At 50.0% G+C, this 24,580-nt stretch overlaps 1 protein-coding gene across 1 annotated transcript in view; it reads left to right on the top strand.

The window, feature by feature from the left end:
• The window catches only part of LOC306766203 (inactive dipeptidyl peptidase 10-like), a gene marked incomplete at both ends in the record, with an annotated part of 307,548 nt that overhangs the window by 221,132 nt on the left and 61,836 nt on the right, over positions 1–24,580 (top strand). The window contains one exon of the mRNA XM_079253836.1: positions 22,684–22,805. Within this exon, the coding sequence (XP_079109962.1) occupies positions 22,684–22,805 (122 nt within the window). The remainder of the gene's footprint in view (positions 1–22,683; positions 22,806–24,580) is intronic.

Here is a 24,580-nt window from a genome sequence, read left to right as displayed (position 1 = left end):
ACTTGAGTCTAGAACAGAGACCAGACTACAGTCCAGACCAGAGTCGAGACTTGGGTCTAGAACAGAGACCAGACCAGAGTCTAGAACAGACACCAGACCAGAGACCAGACCACAGTCCAGAAATGAGTCTAGAACAGAGACCAGACCAACGACCAGACTAGAGTCCAGACCAGAGACCAGACCACAGTCCAGACTTGAGTCTAGAACAGAGACCACACCGACGACCAGACCACAGTCCAGACTTGAGTCTAGAACAGAGACCAGACCAACGACCAGACTAGAGTCCAGACCAGAGTCCAGACTTGAGTCTAGAACAGAGACCAGAACAACGACCAGACCACAGTCCAGACCAGAGTCCAGAATTAAATCTATAACAGAGGCCAGATTACAGTCCAGACCAGAGACCAGACCAGAGTCTGAAACAGAGACCAAACCATAGTCCAAACCAGACTCGAGACTTGGGTCTAGAACAGAGACCAGACCAGAGTCTAGAACAGAGACCAGACTAGAGTCCAGACCACAGTCCAGACATAAGTCTAGAACAGAGACCAGACCAGAGTCCAGACCAGAGTCGAGGTTTGAGTTTAGAACAGAGACCAGACCAGACTCTAGAACAGAGACCAGATCAGAGTCCAGACCAGAGTCGAGACTTGGGTCTAGAACAGAGACCAGACCAGACTCTAGAACAGAGACCAGATCAGAGTCCAGACCAGAGTCGAGACTTGGGTCTAGAACAGAGACCAGACCAGAGTATAGAACAGAGACCAGACTAGAGTCCAGACCACAGTCCAGACTTAAGTCCGGAACAGAGACTAGACCAGAGTCCAGACCACAGTCCAGACTTGAGACTAGTACAGAGACCAGACCAGAGTCTAGAACAGAGACCACACTAGAGTCCAGACCACAGTCCAGACTTAAGTCTAGAACAGAGACCAGACTGGAGTCTAGAACAGAGACCAGACCAGAGTCTAGAACAGAGACCAGACTAGAGTCCAGACCACAGTCCAGACCAGAGTCTAGAACAGAGACCAGACCATAGTCCAGAACAATGTCCAGAATTGAGACTAGTACAGAGACCAGACGAGAGTCTAGAACAGAGACCAGACCAGAGTCCAGACCACAGTCCAGACTTGAGTCTAGAACAGAGACCAGACTAGAGTCTAGAACAGAGACCAGACCAGAGTCCAGACCACAGTCCAGAGTTGAGTCTAGAACAGAGACCAGACCAGAGTCTAGAACAGAGACCAGATCAGAGTCCAGACCAGAGTCGAGACTTGGGTCTAGAACATAGACCAGACCAGAGTCTAGAACAGAGACCAGACTAGAGTCCAGACCACAGTCCAGACTTGAGTCTAGAACAGAGACCAGACTAGAGTCTAGAACAGAGACCAGACCAGAGTCGAGACCAGAAACCAGACCAGAGTCTAGAACAGACACCAGACCAGAGACCAGACTACAGTCCAGACCAGAGACCAGACCAGATTCTAGAACAGAGACCAGATCAGAGTCCAGACCAGAGTCGAGACTACAGTCCAGACCAGAGACCAGACCAGAGTCTAGAACAGAGACCAGACCAGAGTCCAGACCACAGTCCAGACTTGAGTCTAGAACAGAGACCAGACTACAGTCCAGACCAGAGTCGAGACTTGGGTCTAGAACAGAGACCAGACCAGAGTCTAGAACAGACACCAGACCAGAGACCAGACCACAGTCCAGAAATGAGTCTAGAACAGAGACCAGACAAACGACCAGACTAGAGTCGAGACCAGAGACCAGACCACAGTCCAGACTTGTGTCTAGAACAGAGACCACACCGACGACCAGACCACAGTCCAGACTTGAGTCTAGAACAGAGACCAGACCAACGACCAGACTAGAGTCCAGACCAGAGTCCAGACTTGAGTCTAGAACAGAGACCAGAACAACGACCAGACCACAGTCCAGACCAGAGTCCAGAATTAAATCTATAACAGAGGCCAGATTACAGTCCAGACCAGAGACCAGACCAGAGTCTGAAACAGAGACCAAACCATAGTCCAAACCAGAGTCGAGACTTGGGTCTAGAACAGAGACCAGACCAGAGTCTAGAACAGAGACCAGACTAGAGTCCAGACCACAGTCAGGACATAAGTCTAGAACAGAGACCAGACCAGAGTCCAGACCAGAGTCGAGGTTTGAGTTTAGAACAGAGACCAGACCAGACTCTTGAACAGAGACCAGATCAGAGTCCAGACCTGAGTCGAGACTTGGTTCTAGAACAGAGACCAGACCAGAGTATAGAACAGAGACCAGACTAGAGTCCAGACCACAGTCCAGACTTAAGTCCGGAACAGAGACTAGACCAGAGTCCAGACCACAGTCCAGACTTGAGACTAGTACAGAGACCAGACCAGAGTCTAGAACAGAGACCAGACTAGAGTCCAGACCACAGTCCAGACTTAAGTCTAGAACAGAGACTAGACCAGAGTCCAGACCACAGTCCAGAATTGAGACTAGTACAGAGACCAGACCCGAGTCTAGAACAGAGACCAGACTAGAGTCCAGACCACAGTCCAGACTTGAGTCTAGAACAGAGACCAGACTGGAGTCTAGAACAGAGACCAGACCAGAGTCTAGAACAGAGACCAGACTAGAGTCCAGACCACAGTCCAGACCAGAGTCTAGAACAGAGACCAGACCATAGTCCAGAACAATGTCCAGAATTGAGACTAGTACAGAGACCAGACGAGAGTCTAGAACAGAGACCAGACCAGAGTCCAGACCACAGTCCAGACTTGAGTCTAGAACAGAAACCAGACTAGAGTCTAGAACAGAGACCAGACCAGAGTCCAGACCACAGTCCAGAGTTGAGTCTAGAACAGAGACCAGACCAGAGTCTAGAACAGAGACCAGATCAGAGTCCAGACCAGAGTCGAGACTTGAGTCTAGAACATAGACCAGACCAGAGTCTAGAACAGAGACCAGACTAGAGTCCAGACCACAGTCCAGACTTGAGTCTAGAACAGAGACCAGACTAGAGTCTAGAACAGAGACCAGACCAGAGTCGAGACCAGAGACCAGACCAGAGTCTAGAACAGACACCAGACCAGAGACCAGACTACAGTCCAGACCAGAGACCAGACCAGATTCTAGAACAGAGACCAGATCAGAGTCCAGACCAGAGTCGAGACTACAGTCCAGACCAGAGACCAGACCAGATTCTAGAACAGAGACCAGATCAGAGTCCAGACCAGAGTCGAGAATTGGGTCTAGAACAGAGACCAGACCAGAGTCTAGAACAGAGACCAGACTAGAATCCAGACCACAGTCCAGACTTGAGTCTAGAACAGAGACCAGACCAGAGTCTAGAACAGAGACCAGACCAGAGACCAGACCAGAGTCTAGAACAGAGACCAGATCAGAGTCCAGACCAGAGTCGAGACTTGGGTCTACAACAGAGACCAGACCAGAGTCTAGAACAGAGACCAGACGAGAGTCCAGACCACAGTCCAGACTTAAGTCTAGAACAGAGACTAGACCATAGTCCAGAACAATTTCCAGAATTGAGACTAGTACAGAGACCAGACCAGAGTCTAGAACAGAGACAAGAACAATGACCAGACCAGAGTCCAGACTTCAGACTAGTACAGAGACCAGACAAGAGTCTAGAACAGAGACCAGACTAGAGTCCAGACCACAGTCCAGACTTGAGTCTAGAACAGAGACCAGACTACAGTCCAGACCAGAGTCGAGACTTGGGTCTAGAACAGAGACCAGACCAGAGTCTAGAACAGACACCAGACCAGAGACCAGACCACAGTCCAGAAATGAGTCTAGAACAGAGACCAGACCAACGACCAGACTAGAGTCCAGACCAGAGACCAGACCACAGTCCAGACTTGAGTCTAGAACAGAGACCACACCGACGACCAGACCACAGTCCAGACTTGAGTCTAGAACAGAGACCAGAACAACGACCAGACTAGAGTCCAGACCACAGTCCAGACTTGAGACTAGTACAGAGACCAGACCAGAGTCTAGAACAGAGACCAGACTAGAGTCCAGACCACAGTCCAGACTTAAGTCTAGAACAGAGACTAGACCAGAGTCCAGACCACAGTCCAGAATTGAGACTAGTACAGAGACCAGACCCGAGTCTAGCACAGAGACCAGACTAGAGTCCAGACCACAGTCCAGACTTGAGTCTAGAACAGAGACCAGACTGGAGTCTAGAACAGAGACCAGACCAGAGTCTAGAACAGAGACCAGACTGGAGTCTAGAACAGAGACCAGACCAGAGTCTAGAACAGAGACCAGACTAGAGTCCAGACCACAGTCCAGACCAGAGTCTAGAACAGAGACCAGACCATTGTCCAGAACAATGTCCAGAATTGAGACTAGTACAGAGACCAGACGAGAGTGTAGAACAGAGACCAGACCAGAGTCCAGACCACAGTCCAGACTTGAGTCTAGAACAGAGACCAGACTAGAGTCTAGAACAGAGACCAGACCAGAGTCCAGACCACAGTGCAGAGTTGAGTCTAGAACAGAGACCAGACCAGAGTCTAGAACAGAGACCAGATCACAGTCCAGACCAGAGTCGAGACTTGGGTCTAGAACAGAGACCAGACTAGAGTCTAGAACAGAGACCAGACCAGAGTCGAGACCAGAGACCAGACCAGAGTCTAGAACAGACACCAGACCAGAGACCAGACTACAGTCCAGACCAGAGACCAGACCAGATCCTGGAACAGAGACCAGATCAGAGTCCAGACCAGAGTCGAGACTACAGTCCAGACCAAAGACCAGACCAGATTCTAGAACAGAGACCAGATCAGAGTCCAGACCAGAGTCGAGACTTGGGTCTAGAACAGAAACTAGACCAGAGTCCAGACCACTGTCCAGACTTGAGACTAGTACAGAGACCAGACCAGAGTCTAGAACAGAGACCAGACCAGAGTCCAGACCAGAGTCGAGACTTGGGTCTAAAACAGAGACCAGACTAGAGTCCAGACCAGAGTCTAGAACAGAGACCAGACCAGAGTCCACACCAGAGTCGAGACTTGGGTCTAGGATAGAGACCAGACCAGAGTCTAGAACAGAGACCAGACTAGAGTCCAGACCACAGTCCAGACCAGAGTCTAGAACAGAGACCAGACCATAGTCCAGAACAATGTCCAGAATTGAGACTAGTACAGAGACCAGACCAGAGTCTAGAACAGAGACCAGACCAGAGTCCAGACCACAGTCCAGACTTGAGTCTAGAACAGAGACCAGACTAGAGTCTAGAACAGAGACCAGACCAGAGTCCAGACCACAGTCCAGAGTTGAGTCTAGAACAGAGACCAGACCAGAGTCTAGAACAGAGACCAGATCAGAGTCCAGACCAGAGTCGAGACTTGGGTCTAGAACATAGACCAGACCAGAATCTAGAACAGAGACCAGACTAGAGTCCAGACCACAGTCCAGACTTGAGTCTAGAACAGAGACCAGACTACAGTCCAGACCAGAGTCGAGACTTGGGTCTAGAACAGAGACCAGACCAGAGTCTAGAAAAGACACCAGACCAGAGACCAGACCACAGTCCAGAAATGAGTCTAGAACAGAGACCAGACCAACGACCAGACTAGAGTCGAGACCAGAGACCAGACCACAGTCCAGACTTGAGTCTAGAACAGAGACCACACCGACGACCAGACCACAGTCCAGACTTGAGTCTAGAACAGAGACCAGAACAACGACCAGACTAGAGTCCAGACCACAGTCCAGACTTGAGACTAGTACAGAGACCAGACCAGAGTCTAGAACAGAGACCAGACTAGAGTTCAGACCACAGTCCAGACTTAAGTCTAGAACAGAGACTAGACCAGAGTCCAGACCACAGTCCAGAATTGAGACTAGTACAGAGACCAGACCCCAGTCTAGCACAGAGACCAGACCAGAGTCCAGACCACAGTCCAGACTTGAGTCTAGAACAGAGACCAGACTAGAGTCTAGAACAGAGACCAGACCAGAGTCCAGACCACAGTGCAGAGTTGAGTCTAGAACAGAGACCAGACCAGAGTCTAGAACAGAGACCAGATCAGAGTCCAGACCAGAGTCGAGACTTGGGTCTAGAACATAGACCAGACCAGAGTCTAGAACAGAGACCAGACTAGAGTCCAGACCACAGTCCAGACTTGAGTCTAGAACAGAGACCAGACTAGAGTCTAGAACAGAGACCAGACCAGAGTCGAGACCAGAGACCAGACCAGAGTCTAGAACAGACACCAGACCAGAGACCAGACTACAGTCCAGACCAGAGACCAGACCAGAGTCTAAAACAGAGACCAAAGCAGAGTCCAGACCAGAGTCATGGCTTGAGTCTAGAACAGAGACCAGACTAGAGTCTAGAACAGAGACCAGACCAGAGTCGAGACCAGAGACCAGACCAAAGTCTAGAACAGACACCAGACCAGAGACCAGACCACAGTCCAGACTTGAGACTAGTACAGAGACCAGACCAGAGTCTAGAACAGAGACGAGACTAGAGTCTAGAACAGAGACCAGACTAGAGTCCAGACTTAAGACTAGAACAGAGACCAGCCCAGAGTCTAGAACAGAGACCAGACCAGAGTCCAGACCACAGTCCAGACTTGAGTCTAGAACAGAGACCAGACTAGAGTCTAGAACAGAGACCAGACCAGAGTCCAGACCACAATTCCAGACTTGAGTCTAGAACAGAAACCAGACTAGAGTCTAGAACAGAGACCAGACCAGAGTCCAGACTTGAGTCTAGAACAGAGATCAGACTACAGTCCAGACCAGAGTCGAGACTTGGGTCTAGAACAGAGACCAGACCAGAGTCTAGAACAGAGACCAGACCAGAGTCCAGACCACAGTCCAGACTTGAGTCTAGAACAGAGACCAGACTAGAGTCTAAAACAGAGTCCAGACCAGAGTCTAGAACAGAGACCAGATCAGAGTCCAGACCAGAGTCGAGACTTGGGTCTAGAACAGAGACCAGACCAGAGTCTAGAACAGAGACCAGACTAGAGTCCAGACCACAGTCCAGACTTGAGTCTAGAACAGAGACCACACTAGAGTTTAGAACAGAGACCAGACCAGAGTCGAGACCAGAGACCAGACCAGAGTCTAGAACAGACACCAGACCAGAGACCAGACCACAGTCCAGAAATGAGTCTAGAACAGAGACCAGACCAACGACCAGACTAGAGTCCAGACCAGAGACCAGACCACAGTCCAGACTTGAGTCTAGAACAGAGACCACACCGACGACCAGACCACAGTCCAGACTTGAGTCTAGAACAGAGACCAGACCAACGACCAGACTAGAGTCCAGACCAGAGTCCAGACTTGAGTCTAGAACAGAGACCAGAACAACGACCAGACCACAGTCCAGACCAGAGTCCAGAATTAAATCTATAACAGAGGCCAGATTACAGTCCAGACCAGAGACCATGCCAGAGTCTAGAATAGAGACCAGACTAGAGTCCAGACCAGAATCCAGACTTGAGTCTAGAACAGAGACCAGAACAATGACCAGACCAGAGTACAGACTTCAGACTATTACAGAGACCAGACCAGAGTCTAGAACAGAGACCAGATCAGAGTCCAGACCAGAGTCAAGACTTGGGTCTAGAACAGAGACCAGACCAGAGTCTAGAACAGAGACCAGACTAGAGTCCAGACCACAGTCCAGACTTAAGTCTAGAACAGAGACTAGACCATAGTCCAGAATTGAGACTAGTACAGAGACCAGACCAGAGTCTAGAACAGAGACCAGACCAGAGTCTAGAACAGAGACCAGACTAGATTCCAGACCACAGTCCAGACTTAAGACTAGAACAGAGACCAGCCCAGAGTCTAGAACAGAGACCAGACCAGAGTCCTGACCACAGTCCAGACTTGAGTCTAGAACAGAGACCAGACTAGAGTCTAGAACAGAGACCAGACCAGAGTCCAGACCACAGTCCAGACTTGAGTCTAGAACAGAGACCAGACCAGAGTCCAGACCACAGTCCAGACTTGAGTCTAGAACAGAGACCAGACCAAAGTCTAGAACAGAGACCAGACCAGAGACCAGACCAGAGTCTAGAACAGAGACCAGATCAGAGTCCAGACCAGAGTCGAGACTTGGGTCTAGAACAGAGACCAGACCAGAGTCTAGAACAGAGACCAGACCAGAGTCCAGACCACAGTCCAGACTTAAGTCTAGAACAGAGACTAGACCATAGTCCAGAACAATGTCCAGAATTGAGACTAGTACAGAGACCAGACCAGAGTCTAGAACAGAGACCAGACTAGAGTCTAGAACAGAGACCAGATCAGAGTCCAGACCACAGTCCAGATTACAGTCTAGAACAGAGACCAGACCAGAGTCGAGACCAGAGACCAGACCAGAGTCTAGAACAGACACCAGACCAGAGACCAGACCACAGTCAAGACTTGAGACTAGTACAGAGACCAGACCAGAGTCTAGAAAAGAGACCAGACCAGAGACCAGACCAGAGTCTAGAACAGAGACCAGACCAGAGACCAGACCAGAGTCTAGAACAGAGACCATATCAGAGTCCAGACCAGAGTCGAGTCTCGGGTCTAGAACAGAGACCAGACCAGAGTCTAGAAAAGAGACCAGATCAGAGTCCAGACCAGAGTCGAGACTTGGGACTAGAACAGAGACCAGACCAGAGTCTAGAACAGAGACCAGACTAGAGTCTAGAACAGAGACCAGACCAGAGTCGAGACCAGAGACCAGACCAGAGTCTAGAACAGACACCAGACCAGAGACCAGACCACAGTCCAGACTTGAGACTAGTACAGAGACCAGACCAGAGTCTAAAACAGAGACCAGACCAGAGACCAGACCAGAGTCTAGAACAGAGACCAGATCAGAGTCCAGACCAGAGTCGAGACTTGGGTCTAGAACAGAGACCAGACCAGAGTCTAGAACAGAGGCCAGACTTGAGTCCAGACCACAGTCCAGACTTAAGTCTAGAACAGAGACTAGACCAGAGTCCAGACCACAGTCCAGACTTGAAACTAGTACAGAGACCAGACCAGAGTCCAGACCACAGTCCAGACTGAAGTCTGGGACAGAGACCAGACCAGAGTCCAGACCACAGTCCAGACTTGAGTCTAGAACAGAGACCAGACTAGAGTCTAGAACAGAGACCAGACCAGAGTCCAGACCACAGTCCAGACTTGAGTCTAGAACAGAGACCAGACCAGAGTCTAGAACAGAGACCAAATCAGAGTCCAGACCAGAGTCAAGACTTGGGTCTAGAACAGAGACCAGACCAGAGTCTAGAACAGAGACCAGACTAGAGTCCAGACCACAGTCCAGACTTGAGTCTAGAACAGAGACCAGACTAGAGTCTAGAACAGAGACCAGACCAGAGTCGAGACCAGAGACCAGACCAGAGTCTAGAACTGACACCAGACCAGAGTCCAGACCACAGTCCAGACTTGAGACTAGTACAGAGACCAGACCAGAGTCTAGAACAGAGACCAGACCAGAGTCGAGACCAGAGACCAGACCAGAGTCTAGAACAGACACCAGACCATAGACCAGACCACAGTCCAGACTTGAGACTTGTACAGAGACCAGACCAGAATCTAGAACAGAGACCAGACCAGAGACCAGACCAGAGTCCAGACCAGAGAACAGACCAGAGTCTAGAACAGAGACCATATCAGAGTCCAGAATTGAGACGAGACTTGGGTCCAGACCACAGTCCAGACTTGAAACTAGTACAGGGACCAGACCAGAGTCCAGACCACAGTCCAGACTTGAGTCTAGAACAGAGACCAGACCAGAGTCTAGAACAGAGACCAGACCAGAGTCAAGAACAGAGACCAGATCAGAGTCCAGACCACAGTCCAGACTTGAGTCTAGAACAGAGACCAGACCAGAGTCCAGACCACAGTCCAGACTTGAGTCTAGAACAGAGACCAGATCAGAGTCTAGAACAGAGACCAAACCAGAGACCAGACCAGAGTCTAGAACAGAGACCATATCAGAGTCCAGACCAGAGTCGAGACTTGGGACTAGAACAGAGACCAGACCAGAGTCTAGAACAGAGACCAGACTAGAGTCTAGAACAGAGACCAGACCAGAGTCGAGACCAGACACCAGACCAGAGTCTAGAACAGACACCAGACCAGAGACCAGACCACAGTCCAGACTTGAGACTAGTACAGAGACCAGACCAGAGTCTAAAACAGAGACCAGACCAGAGACCAGACCAGAGTCTAGAACAGAGACCAGATCAGAGTCCAGACCAGAGTCGAGACTTGGGTCTAGAACAGAGACCAGACCAGAGTCTAGAACAGAGGCCAGACTAGAGTCCAGACCACAGTCCAGACTTAAGTCTAGAACAGAGACTAGACCAGAGTCCAGACCACAGTCCAGACTTGAAACTAGTACAGAGACCAGACCAGAGTCCAGACCACAGTCCAGACTGAAGTCTGGGACAGAGACCAGACCAGAGTCCAGACCACAGTCCAGACTTGAGTCTAGAACAGAGACCAGACTAGAGTCTAGAACAGAGACCAGACCAGAGTCCAGACCACAGTCCAGACTTGAGTCTAGAACAGAGACCAGACCAGAGTCTAGAACAGAGACCAAATCAGAGTCCAGACCAGAGTCAAGACTTGGGTCTAGAACAGAGACCAGACCAGAGTCTAGAACAGAGACCAGACTAGAGTCCAGACCACAGTCCAGACTTGAGTCTAGAACAGAGACCAGACTAGAGTCTAGAACAGAGACCAGACCAGAGTCGAGACCAGAGACCAGACCAGAGTCTAGAACTGACACCAGACCAGAGTCCAGACCACAGTCCAGACTTGAGACTAGTACAGAGACCAGACCAGAGTCTAGAACAGAGACCAGACCAGAGTCGAGACCAGAGACCAGACCAGAGTCTAGAACAGACACCAGACCATAGACCAGACCACAGTCCAGACTTGAGACTAGTACAGAGACCAGACCAGAATCTAGAACAGAGACCAGACCAGAGACCAGACCAGAGACCAGACCAGAGAACAGACCAGAGTCTAGAACAGAGACCATATCAGAGTCCAGACCAGAGTCGAGACTTGGGTCCAGACCACAGTCCAGACTTGAAACTAGTACAGAGACCAGACCAGAGTCCAGACCACAGTCCAGATTTAAGCTAGAACAGAGACCAGACCAGAGTCTAGAACAGAGACCAGACCAGAGTCTAGAACAGAGACCAGATCAGAGTCCAGACCACAGTCCAGACTTGAGTCTAGAACAGAGACCAGACCAGAGTCCAGACCACAGTCCAGACTTGAGTCTAGACGAGAGACCAGACCAGAGTCTAGAACAGAGAACAGACCAGAGTCGAGACCAGAGACCAGACCAAAGTCTAGAACAGACACCAGACCAGAGACCAGACCACAGTCCAGACTTGAGACTAGTACAGAGACCAGATCAGAGTCTAGAACAGAGACCAAACCAGAGACCAGACCAGAGTCTGGAACAGAGACCAGATCAGAGTCCAGACCAGAGTCGAGACTTGGGTCTAGAACAGAGACCAGACTAGAGTCTAGAACAGAGGCCAGACTAGAGTCCAGACCACAGTCCAGACTTAAGTCTAGAACAGAGACTAGACCAGAGTCCAGACCACAGTCCAGACTTGAGACTAGTACAGAGACCAGACCAGAGTCTTAAACAGAGACCAGACCAGAGTCCAGACCACAGTCCAGACTTGAGTCTAGAACAGAGACCATGCCAGAGTCTAGAATAGTGACCAGACTAGAGTCCAGACCAGAATCCAGACTTGAGTCTAGAACAGAGAGCAGAACAATGACCAGACCAGAGTACAGACTTCAGACTATTACAGAGACCAGACCAGAGTCTAGAACCGAGACCAGATCAGAGTCCAGACCAGAGTCGAGACTTGGGTCTAGAACAGAGACCAGACCAGAGTCTAGAACAGAGACCAGACTAGAGTCCAGACCACAGTCCAGACTTGAGTCTAGAACAGAGACCACACTAGAGTTTAGAACAGAGACCAGACCAGAGTCGAGACCAGAGACCAGACCAGAGTCTAGAACAGACACCAGACCAGAGACCAGACCACAGTCCAGAAATGAGTCTAGAACAGAGACCAGACCAACGACCAGACTAGAGTCCAGACCAGAGACCAGACCACAGTCCAGACTTGAGTCTAGAACAGAGACCACACCGACGACCAGACCACAGTCCAGACTTGAGTCTAGAACAGAGACCAGACCAACGACCAGACTAGAGTCCAGACCAGAGTCCAGAATTAAATCTATAACAGAGGCCAGATTACAGTCCAGACCAGAGACCATGCCAGAGTCTAGAATAGAGACCAGACTAGAGTCCAGACCAGAATCCAGACTTGAGTCTAGAACAGAGACCAGAACAATGACCAGACCAGAGTACAGACTTCAGACTATTACAGAGACCAGACCAGAGTCTAGAACAGAGACCAGACCACAGTCCAGACCAGAGTCAAGACTTGGGTCTAGAACAGAGACCAGACCAGAGTCTAGAACAGAGACCAGACTAGAGTCCAGACCACAGTCCAGACTTAAGTCTAGAACAGAGACTAGACCATAGTCCAGAATTGAGACTAGTACAGAGACCAGACCAGAGTCTAGAACAGAGACCAGACCAGAGTCTAGAACATAGACCAGACTAGATTCCAGACCACAGTCCAGACTTAAGACTAGAACAGAGACCAGCCCAGAGTCTAGAACAGAGACCAGACCAGAGTCCTGACCACAGTCCAGACTTGAGTCTAGAACAGAGACCAGACTAGAGTCTAGAACAGAGACCAGACCAGAGTCCAGACCACAGTCCAGACTTGAGTCTAGAACAGAGACCAGACCAGAGTCCAGACCACAGTCCAGACTTGAGTCTAGAACAGAGACCAGACCAAAGTCTAGAACATAGACCAGACCAGAGACCAGACCAGAGTCTAGAACAGAGACCAGATCAGAGTCCAGACCAGAGTCGAGACTTGGGTCTAGAACAGAGACCAGACCAGAGTCTAGAACAGAGACCAGACCAGAGTCCAGACCACAGTCCAGACTTAAGTCTAGAACAGAGACTAGACCATAGTCCAGAACAATGTCCAGAATTGAGACTAGTACAGAGACCAGACCAGAGTCTAGAACAGAGACCAGACCAGAGTCTAGAACAGAGACCAGATCAGAGTCCAGACCACAGTCCAGATTACAGTCTAGAACAGAGACCAGACCAGAGTCGAGACCAGAGACCAGACCAGAGTCTAGAACAGACACCAGACCAGAGACCAGACCACAGTCCAGACTTGAGACTAGTACAGAGACCAGACCAGAGTCTAGAAAAGAGACCAGACCAGAGACCAGACCAGAGTCTAGAACAGAGACCAGACCAGAGACCAGACCAGAGTCTAGAACAGAGACCATATCAGAGTCCAGACCAGAGTCGAGTCTCGGGTCTAGAACAGAGACCAGACCAGAGTCTAGAACAGAGACCAGATCAGAGTCCAGACCAGAGTCGAGACTTGGGACTAGAACAGAGACCAGACCAGAGTCTAGAACAGAGACCAGACTAGAGTCTAGAACAGAGACCAGACCAGAGTCGAGACCAGACACCAGACCAGAGTCTAGAACAGACACCAGACCAGAGACCAGACCACAGTCCAGACTTGAGACTAGTACAGAGACCAGACCAGAGTCTAAAACAGAGACCAGACCAGAGACCAGACCAGAGTCTAGAACAGAGACTAGACCAGAGTCCAGACCACAGTCCAGACTTGAAACTAGTACAGAGACCAGACCAGAGTCCAGACCACAGTCCAGACTGAAGTCTGGGACAGAGACCAGACCAGAGTCCAGACCACAGTCCAGACTTGAGTCTAGAACAGAGACCAGACTAGAGTCTAGAACAGAGACCAGACCAGAGTCCAGACCACAGTCCAGACTTGAGTCTAGAACAGAGACCAGACCAGAGTCTAGAACAGAGACCAAATCAGAGTCCAGACCAGAGTCAAGACTTGGGTCTAGAACAGAGACCAGACCAGAGTCTAGAACAGAGACCAGACTAGAGTCCAGACCACAGTCCAGACTTGAGACTAGTACAGAGACCAGACCAGAGTCTAGAACAGAGACCAGACCAGAGTCGAGACCAGAGACCAGACCAGAGTCTAGAACAGAGACCATATCAGAGTCCAGACCAGAGTCGAGACTTGGGTCCAGACCACAGTCCAGACTTGAAACTAGTACAGAGACCAGACCAGAGTCCAGACCACAGTCCAGACTTAAGCTAGAACAGAGACCAGACCAGAGTCCACACCACAGTCCAGACCAGAGTCTAGAACAGAGACCAGACCAGAGTCTAGAACAGAGACCAGATCAGAGTCCAGACCACAGTCCAGACTTGAGTCTAGAACAGAGACCAGACCAGAGTCCAGACCACAGTCCAGACTTGAGTCTAGAACAGAGACCAGACCAGAGTCTAGAACAGAGACCAGACCAGAGTCGAGACCAGAGACCAGACCAAAGTCTAGAACAGACACCAGACCAGAGACCAGACCACAGTCCAGACTTGAGACTAGTACAGAGACCAGATCAGAGTCTAGAACAGAGACCAAACCAGAGACCAGACCAGAGTCTGGAATAGAGACCAGATCAGAGTCCAGACCAGAGTCGAGACTTGGGTCTAGAACAGAGACCAGACTAGAGTCTAGAACAGAGGCCAGACTAGAGTCCAGACCACAGTCCAGACTTAAGTCTAGAACAGAGACTAGACCAGAGTCCAGACCACAGTCCAGACTTGAGACTAGTACAGAGACCAGACCAGAGTCTTAAACAGAGACCAGACCAGAGTCCAGACCACAGTCCAGACTTGAGTCAAGAACAGAGACCATGCCAGAGTCTAGAATAGAGACCAGACTAGAGTCCAGACCAGAATCCAGACTTGAGTCTAGAACAGAGAGCAGAACAATGACCAGACCAGAGTACAGACTTCAGACTATTACAGAGACCAGACCAGAGTCTAGAACCGAGACCAGATCAGTCCAGACCAGAGTCGAGACTTGGGTCTAGAACAGAGACCAGACCAGAGTCTAGAACAGAGACCAGACTAGAGTCCAGACCACAGTCCAGACTTGAGTCTAGAACAGAGACCACACTAGAGTTTAGAACAGAGACCAGACCAGAGTCGAGACCAGAGACCAGACCAGAGTCTAGAACAGACACCATACCAGAGACCAGACCACAGTCCAGAAATGAGTCTAGAACAGAGACCAGACCAACGAACAGACTAGAGTCCAGACCAGAGACCAGACCACAGTCCAGACTTGAGTCTAGAACAGAGACCACACCGACGACCAGACCACAGTCCAGACTTGAGTCTAGAACAGAGACCAGACCAACGACCAGACTAGAGTCCAGACCAGAGTCCAGACTTGAGTCTAGAACAGAGACCAGAACAACGACCAGACCACAGTCCAGACCAGAGTCCAGAATTAAATCTATAACAGAGGCCAGATTACAGTCCAGACCAGAGACCATGCCAGAGTCTAGAATAGAGACCAGACTAGAGTCCAGACCACAGTCCAGACTTAAGTCTAGAACAGAGACTAGACCAGAGTCCAGACCACAGTCCAGACTTGAGACTAGTACAGAGACCAGACCAGAGTCTTAAACAGAGACCAGACCAGAGTCCAGACCACAGTCCAGACTTGAGTCAAGAACAGAGACCATGCCAGAGTCTAGAATAGAGACCAGACTAGAGTCCAGACCAGAATCCAGACTTGAGTCTAGAACAGAGAGCAGAACAATGACCAGACCAGAGTACAGACTTCAGACTATTACAGAGACCAGACCAGAGTCTAGAACCGAGACCAGATCAGAGTCCAGACCAGAGTCGAGACTTGGGTCTAGAACAGAGACCAGACCAGAGTCTAGAACAGAGACCAGACTAGAGTCCAGACCACAGTCCAGACTTGAGTCTAGAACAGAGACCACACTAGAGTTTAGAACAGAGACCAGACCAGAGTCGAGACCAGAGACCAGACCAGAGTCTAGAACAGACACCATACCAGAGACCAGACCACAGTCCAGAAATGAGTCTAGAACAGAGACCAGACCAACGACCAGACTAGAGTCCAGACCAGAGACCAGACCACAGTCCAGACTTGAGTCTAGAACAGAGACCACACCGACGACCAGACCACAGTCCAGACTTGAGTCTAGAACAGAGACCAGACCAACGACCAGACTAGCGTCCAGACCAGAGTCCAGACTTGAGTCTAGAACAGAGACCAGAACAACGACCAGACCACAGTCCAGACCAGAGTCCAGAATTAAATCTATAACAGAGGCCAGATTACAGTCCAGACCAGAGACCATGCCAGAGTCTAGAATAGAGAAGAGACTAGAGTCCAGACCAGAATCCAGACTTGAGTCTAGAACAGAGACCAGAACAATGACCAGACCAGAGTACAGACTTCAGACTATTACAGAGACCAGACAAGAGTCTAGAACAGAGACCAGATCAGAGTCCAGACCAGAGTCAAGACTTGGGTCTAGATCAGAGACCAGACCAGAGTCTAGAACAGAGACCAGACTAGAGTCCAGACCACAGTCCAGACTTAAGTCTAGAACAGAGACTAGACCATAGTCCAGAATTGAGACTAGTACAGAGACCAGACCAGAGTCTAGAACAGAGACCAGACCAGAGTCTAGAACAGAGACCAGACTAGATTCCAGACCACAGTCCAGACTTAAGACTAGAACAGAGACCAGCCCAGAGTCTAGAACAGAGACCAGACCAGAGTCCTGACCACAGTCCAGACTTGAGTCTAGAACAGAGACCAGACTAGAGTCTAGAACAGAGACCAGACCAGAGTCCAGACCACAGTCCAGACTTGAGTCTAGAACAGAGACCAGAACAAAGTCTAGAACAGAGACCAGACCAGAGACCAGACCAGAGTCTAGAACAGAGACCAGATCAGAGTCCAGACCAGAGTCGAGACTTGGGTCTAGAACAGAGACCAGACCAGAGTCTAGAACAGAGACCAGACCAGAGTCCAGACCACAGTCCAGACTTAAGTCTAGAACAGAGACTAGACCATAGTCCAGAACAATGTCCAGAATTGAGACTAGTACAGAGACCAGACCAGAGTCTAGAACAGAGACCATATCAGAGTCCAGACCAGAGTCGAGTCTCGGGTCTAGAACAGAGACCAGACCAGAGTCTAGAACAGAGACCAGATCAGAGTCCAGACCAGAGTCGAGACTTGGGACTAGAACAGAGACCAGACCAGAGTCTAGAACAGAGACCAGACTAGAGTCTAGAACAGAGACCAGACCAGAGTCGAGACCAGAGACCAGACCAGAGTCTAGAACAGACACCAGACCACAGTCCAGACTTGAGACTAGTACAGAGACCAGACCAGAGTCTAAAACAGAGACCAGACCAGAGTCCAGACCAGAGTCGAGACTTGGGTCTAGAACAGAGACCAGACCAGAGTCTAGAACAGAGGCCAGACTAGAGTCCAGACCACAGTCCAGACTTAAGTCTAGAACAGAGACTAGACCAGAGTCCAGACCACAGTCCAGACTTGAAACTAGTACAGAGACCAGACCAGAGTCCAGACCACAGTCCAGACTGAAGTCTGGGACAGAGACCAGACCAGAGTCCAGACCACAGTCCAGACTTGAGTCTAGAACAGAGACCAGACTAGAGTCTAGAACAGAGACCAGACCAGAGTCCAGACCACAGTCCAGACTTGAGTCTAGAACAGAGACCAGACCAGAGTCTAGAACAGAGACCAAATCAGAGTCCAGACCAGAGTCAAGACTTGGGTCTAGAACAGAGACCAGACCAGAGTCTAGAACAGAGACCAGACTAGAGTCCAGACCACAGTCCAGACTTGAGTCTAGAACAGAGACCAGACTAGAGTCTAGAACAGAGACCAGACCAGAGTCGAGACCAAAGACCAGACCAGAGTCTAGAACTGACACCAGACCAGAGTCCAGACCACAGTCCAGACTTGAGACTAGTACAGAGACCAGACCAGAGTCTAGAACAGAGACCAGACCAGAGTCGAGACCAGAGACCAGCCCAGAGTCTAGAACAGACACCAGACCATAGACCAGACCACAGTCCAGACTTGAGACTAGTACAGAGACCAGACCAGAATCTAGAACAGAGACCAGACCAGAGACCAGACCAGAGTCCAGACCAGAGAACAGACCAGAGTCTAGAACAGAGACCATATCAGAGTCCAGACCAGAGTCGAGACTTGGGTCCAGACCACAGTCCAGACTTGAAACTAGTACAGAGACCAGACCAGAGTCCAGACCACAGTCCAGACTTAAGCTAGAACAGAGACTAGACCAGAGTCCAGACCACAGTCCAGACTTGAGACTAGTACAGAGACCAGACCAGAGTCTTAAACAGAGACCAGACCAGAGTCCAGACCACAGTCCAGACTTGAGTCTAGAACAGAGACCATGCCAGAGTCTAGAATAGAGACCAGACTAGAGTCCAGACCAGAGTCCAGACTTGAGTCTAGAACAGAGAGCAGAACAATGACCAGACCAGAGTACAGACTTCAGACTATTACAGAGACCAGACCAGAGTCTAGAACCGAGACCAGATCAGAGTCCAGACCAGAGTCGAGACTTGGGTCTAGAACAGAGACCAGACCAGAGTCTAGTACACAGACCAGACTAGAGTCCAGACCACAGTCCAGACTTAAGTCTAGAACAGAGACTAGACCATAGTCCAGAATTGAGACTAGTACAGAGACCAGACCAGAGTCTAGAACAGAGACCAGACCAGAGTCCAGACCACAGTCCAGACTTGAGTCTAGAACAGAGACCAGACCAGAGTCCAGACCACAGTCCAGACTTGAGTCTAGAACAGAGACCAGACCACAGTCTAGAACAGAGACAAGATCAGAGTCCAGACCACAGTCCAGATTAGAGTCTAGAACAGAGACCAGACCAGAGTCGAGACCAGAGACCAGACCACAGTCCAGACTTGAGACTAGTACAGAGACCAGACCAGAGTCTAGAAAAGAGACCAGACCAGAGACCAGACCAGAGTCTAGAACAGAGACCAGATCAGAGTCCAGACCAGAGTCGAGACTTGGGTCTAGAACAGAGACCAGACCAGAGTCTAGAACAGAGACCAGACCAGAGTCTAGAACAGAGACCAGACCAGAGACCAGACCAGAGTCTAGAATAGAGACCAGAACAATGACCAGACCACAGTCCAGACTTCAGACTAGTACAGAGACCAGACCAGAGTCTAGAACAGAGACCAGACCAGAGTCCAGACCTCAGTCCAGACTTGAGTCTAGAACAGAGACCAGACCAGAGTCTAGAACAGAGACCAGATCAGAGTCGAGACCAGAGACCAGACCAGAGTCTAGAACAGACACCAGACCAGAGACCAGACCACAGTCCAGACTTGAGACTAGTACAGAGACCAGACCAGAGTCTACAACAGAGACCAAATCAGAGTCCAGACCAGAGTCGAGACTTGGGTCTAGAACAGAGACCAGACCAGAGTCTAGAACAGAGACCAGACTAGAGTCCAGACCACAGTGCAGACTTGAGTCTAGAACAGAGACCAGAATTGAGTCTAGAACAGAGACCAGATCAGAGTCCAGACCACAGTCCAGATTAGAGTCTAGAACAGAGACCAGACCAGAGTCGAGACCAGAGACCAGACCAGAGTCTAGAACAGACACCAGACCAGAGACCAGACCACAGTCCAGATTCGAGTCTAGAACAGAGACCAGACCAGAGTCGAGACCAGAGACCAGACCAGAGTCTAGAACAGACACCAGACCAGAGACCAGACCACAGTCCAGACTTGAGACTAGTACAGAGACCAGACCAGAGTCTACAACAGAGACCAAATCAGAGTCCAGACCAGAGTCGAGACTTGGGTCTAGAATAGAGACCAGACCAGAGTCTAGAACAGAGACCAGACTAGAGTCCAGCCCACAGTCCAGACTTGAGTCTAGAACAGAGACCAGACTAGAGTCTAGAACAGAGACCAGATCAGAGTCCAGACCACAGTCCAGATTAGAGTCTAGAACAGAGACCAGACCAGAGTCGAGACCAGAGACCAGACCAGAGTCTAGAACAGACACCAGACCAGAGACCAGACCACAGTCCAGACTTGAGACTAGTACAGAGACCAGACCAGAGTCTAGAAAAGAGACCAGACCAGAGACCAGACCAGAGTCTAGAACAGAGAACAGATCAGAGTCCAGACCAGAGTCGAGACTTGGGTCTAGAACAGAGACCAGACTAGAGTCTAGAACAGAGACCAGACTAGAGTCCAGACCACAGTCCAGACTTGAGTCTAGAACAGAGACCATGCCAGAGTCTAAAACATAGACCAGACTACAGTCCAGACCAGAGTCCAGATTTGAGTCTAGAACAGAGACCAGAACAACGACCAGACCAGAGTCCAGACTTGAGTCTAGAACAGAGACCAGAACAACGACCAGACCAGATTCCAGACCAGAGTCCAGACTTGAATCTAGAACAGAGACCAGACTACAGTCCAGACCACAGTCCAGACTTGAGTCTAGAACAGAGACTAGACCAGAGTCTAGAACAGAGACCAGACCAGAATCCAGACCACAATCCAGACTTGAGTCTAAAACAGAGACCAGACTAGAGTTTAGAACAGAGACCAGACTAGAGTCCAGACCGGAGTCGAGACCTGGGTCTAGAACAGAGACCAGACCAGAGTCTAGAACAGAGACCAGACTAGAGTCCAGACCACAGTCCAGACTCAAGTCTAGAACAGAGACCAGACCAGAGTCCAGACCAGAGTCCAGATTTGAGACTAGAACAGAGACCAGAGTCCAGACCAGAGACCAGACCAGAGTCCAGACCACAGTCCAGACTTGAGTCTAGAACAGAGACCAGACCAGAGTCTAAAACAGAGACCAGACCAGAGTCCAGACCACAGTCCAGACTTGAGTCTAGAACAGAGACCAGACCACAGTCCAGACTTGAGTCTAGAACAGAGACCAGAACAACGACCAGACCAGATTCCAGACCAGAGTCCAGACTTGAATCTAGAACAGAGACCAGACTACAGTCCAGACCACAGTCCAGACTTGAGTCTAGAACAGAGACTAGACCAGAGTCTAGAACAGAGACCAGACCAGAGTCCAGACCACAATCCAGACTTGAGTCTAAAACAGAGACCAGACTAGAGTTTAGAACAGAGACCAGACTGGAGTCCAGACCGGAGTCGAGACCTGGGTCTAGAACAGAGACCAGACCAGAGTCTAGAACAGAGACCAGACTAGAGTCCAGACCACAGTCCAGACTCAAGTCTAGAACAGAGACCAGACCAGAGTCCAGACCAGAGTCCAGATTTGAGTCTAGAACAGAGACCAGAACAACGACCAGACCAGAGTCCAGACTTGAGTCTAGAACAGAGACCAGAACAACGACCAGACCAGATTCCAGACCAGAGTCCAGACTTGAATCTAGAACAGAGACCAGACTACAGTCCAGACCACAGTCCAGACTTGAGTCTAGAACAGAGACTAGACCAGAGTCTAGAACAGAGACCAGACCAGAATCCAGACCACAATCCAGACTTGAGTCTAAAACAGAGACCAGACTAGAGTTTAGAACAGAGACCAGACTAGAGTCCAGACCGGAGTCGAGACCTGGGTCTAGAACAGAGACCAGACCAGAGTCTAGAACAGAGACCAGACTAGAGTCCAGACCACAGTCCAGACTCAAGTCTAGAACAGAGACCAGACCAGAGTCCAGACCAGAGTCCAGATTTGAGACTAGAACAGAGACCAGAGTCCAGACCAGAGACCAGACCAGAGTCCAGACCACAGTCCAGACTTGAGTCTAGAACAGAGACCAGACCAGAGTCTAAAACAGAGACCAGACCAGAGTCCAGACCACAGTCCAGACTTGAGTCTAGAACAGAGACCAGACCACAGTCCAGACTTGAGTCTAGAACAGAGACCAGAACAACGACCAGACCAGATTCCAGACCAGAGTCCAGACTTGAATCTAGAACAGAGACCAGACTACAGTCCAGACCACAGTCCAGACTTGAGTCTAGAACAGAGACTAGACCAGAGTCTAGAACAGAGACCAGACCAGAGTCCAGACCACAATCCAGACTTGAGTCTAAAACAGAGACCAGACTAGAGTTTAGAACAGAGACCAGACTGGAGTCCAGACCGGAGTCGAGACCTGGGTCTAGAACAGAGACCAGACCAGAGTCTAGAACAGAGACCAGACTAGAGTCCAGACCACAGTCCAGACTCAAGTCTAGAACAGAGACCAGACCAGAGTCCAGACCAGAGTCCAGATTTGAGACTAGAACAGAGACCAGAGTCCAGACCAGAGACCAGACCAGAGTCCAGACCACAGTCCAGACTTGAGTCTAGAACAGAGACCAGACCAGAGTCCAGACCACAGTCCAGACTTGAGTCTAGAACAGAGACCAGACCAGAGTCTAAAACAGAGACCAGACTAGAGTCCAGACCACAGTCCAGACTTGAGTCTAGAACAGAGACCAGACCACAGTCCAGACTTGAGACTGGACTCAAAACATTTGGGAACCGCTGTTTAAATTAAATGATAATGTTTTTTGTTTTTCCTAACTTAAATTTTCACTAAACATGTTTTCCCTCCCAGTGTTAAAACCGTGGGTCTGTTCCCTCGTCGGTGCTTAACTTGTGACCTGAATAAGGCTCACTGTCTGTACCACAATGCTGATTTCAGCCCCACAAACCAGCACATCATCCTCCACTGTAAAGGTAAGTCAAAACATATTCCACTTCTCCAACTGGTTATTTCTACTTTTAATTACAGTAAATATTTTCAGCTAAGGGGCATGTAGTCATATTAACACAGTGAAAAGAACTGTCCATGGATGAAATTTTGTGATTTAAAAGTGGTTTAGATTTAAAAGCTCTCAGCAGGTAACTTCCTGTTCGGAAAGTTTTCTTCCATGAGACATTAGACACCTGCGAACCACTCGTAAACCACCTGCGAGCCACCTCCAATCAACTTGCGAACATTCTGCCATCCACCTGAGAACCCCTTGCAATCGACTGGCGATCCACCAGCGAACCACTTTCGAACCACCTGCGATCCTCTTGTGAAGCACCTGCTAACCACCTGCAAACCATATGCAAACTACCTGCGATCCACTTGCTAATGACATGCGATCCACCTTCGATCCACTTGCTAATGACATGCGATCCACCTTCGATCCACTTGCAAAGCACCTGTGAACCACCTGCAAAGCACCTGCGAACCACCTGCAAAGCACCTGCGATCCACCTGCGAATCTCCTGCGAACCACTTCCTAACCACCTGCGATCCACATGCGATCCACCTGCGAACCACCTGCGATCCACCTGCGAACCACCTGTAAACCACCTGCGAACCACTTGTGAACCATCTGCGATCTACCTGCGATCCACCTGCGATCCACCTGTGAAGCACCTGCAATTCACTGGTTATCCAACTACGAACCACTTGCGAACCACTTGCGAACCACTTGCAAACCATATGCGATCCACCTCCAATCCACTTGCGAACTACCTGTGACCCACCTGCTAACCACCTGCAAACCCCCTGGGAACCACCTGTGATCCACCTGCGATCTACCCGCAAGCCACCTGCAAACTCCCTGCTAACCATCTGCAAACCATATACAATCCACCTCCAATCAACTTTCGAACCACCTGTCATCTACCTGTGAACCACCTGTGATCCACTTTTGAACCACCTGCGATCCACCTGCGATCCATTTGCGAATTACCTACGAACAACCTACGAACCACTTGCGAAGCACCTGCGAAGCACCTGCGATCCACCTGCGATCCACCTGCGAACCACCTGCGATCCACTTGCGAACCACATGCGATCTACTTGCAAACCACATGCAAAACACCTGCAAACCACTTGTGAACCACCTGCAAACCACCTGCGAACCACCTGCAATCCATTTACGAACCACCTGCAATCCACTTTTGAACCACCTGCGAACCACCTGTGATCCATTTGTGAATTACCTACGAACAACCTACGAACCACTTGCGAAGCATCTGCAATCCACTGGCGATCCACCTGCAAAGCACCTGCGAACCACCTGCGATCCACTTTTGAACCACCTGCGATCCACCTGCGATCCATTTGCGAATTACCTACGAACAACCTATGAACCACTTGCGAAGCACCTGCGAAGCACCTGCGATCCACCTGCGAACCACCTGCGATCCACTTGCGAACCACATGCGATCTACTTGCAAACCACATGCGAAACACCTGCAAACCACTTGTGAACCACCTGCAAACCACCTGCGAACCACCTGCAATCCATTTACGAAGCACCTGCAATCCACTTTTGAACGACCTGCGATCCATTTGCGAATTACCTACGAACAACCTACGAACCACTTGCGAAGCACCTGCAATCCACCTGCAATCCACCTGCGAACCACCTGCGATCCATTTGCGAACCACATGCGATCTACTTGGAAACCACATGCGAAACACCTGCAAACCACTTGTGAACCACCTG

The sequence above is a fragment of the Telmatherina bonti genome, assembly GCF_933228915.1.
Source record: "Telmatherina bonti genome assembly, chromosome: 15".
Lineage (NCBI taxonomy): Eukaryota > Metazoa > Chordata > Actinopteri > Atheriniformes > Telmatherinidae > Telmatherina > Telmatherina bonti.
This window is presented reverse-complemented; position numbering and strand designations above follow the sequence as displayed.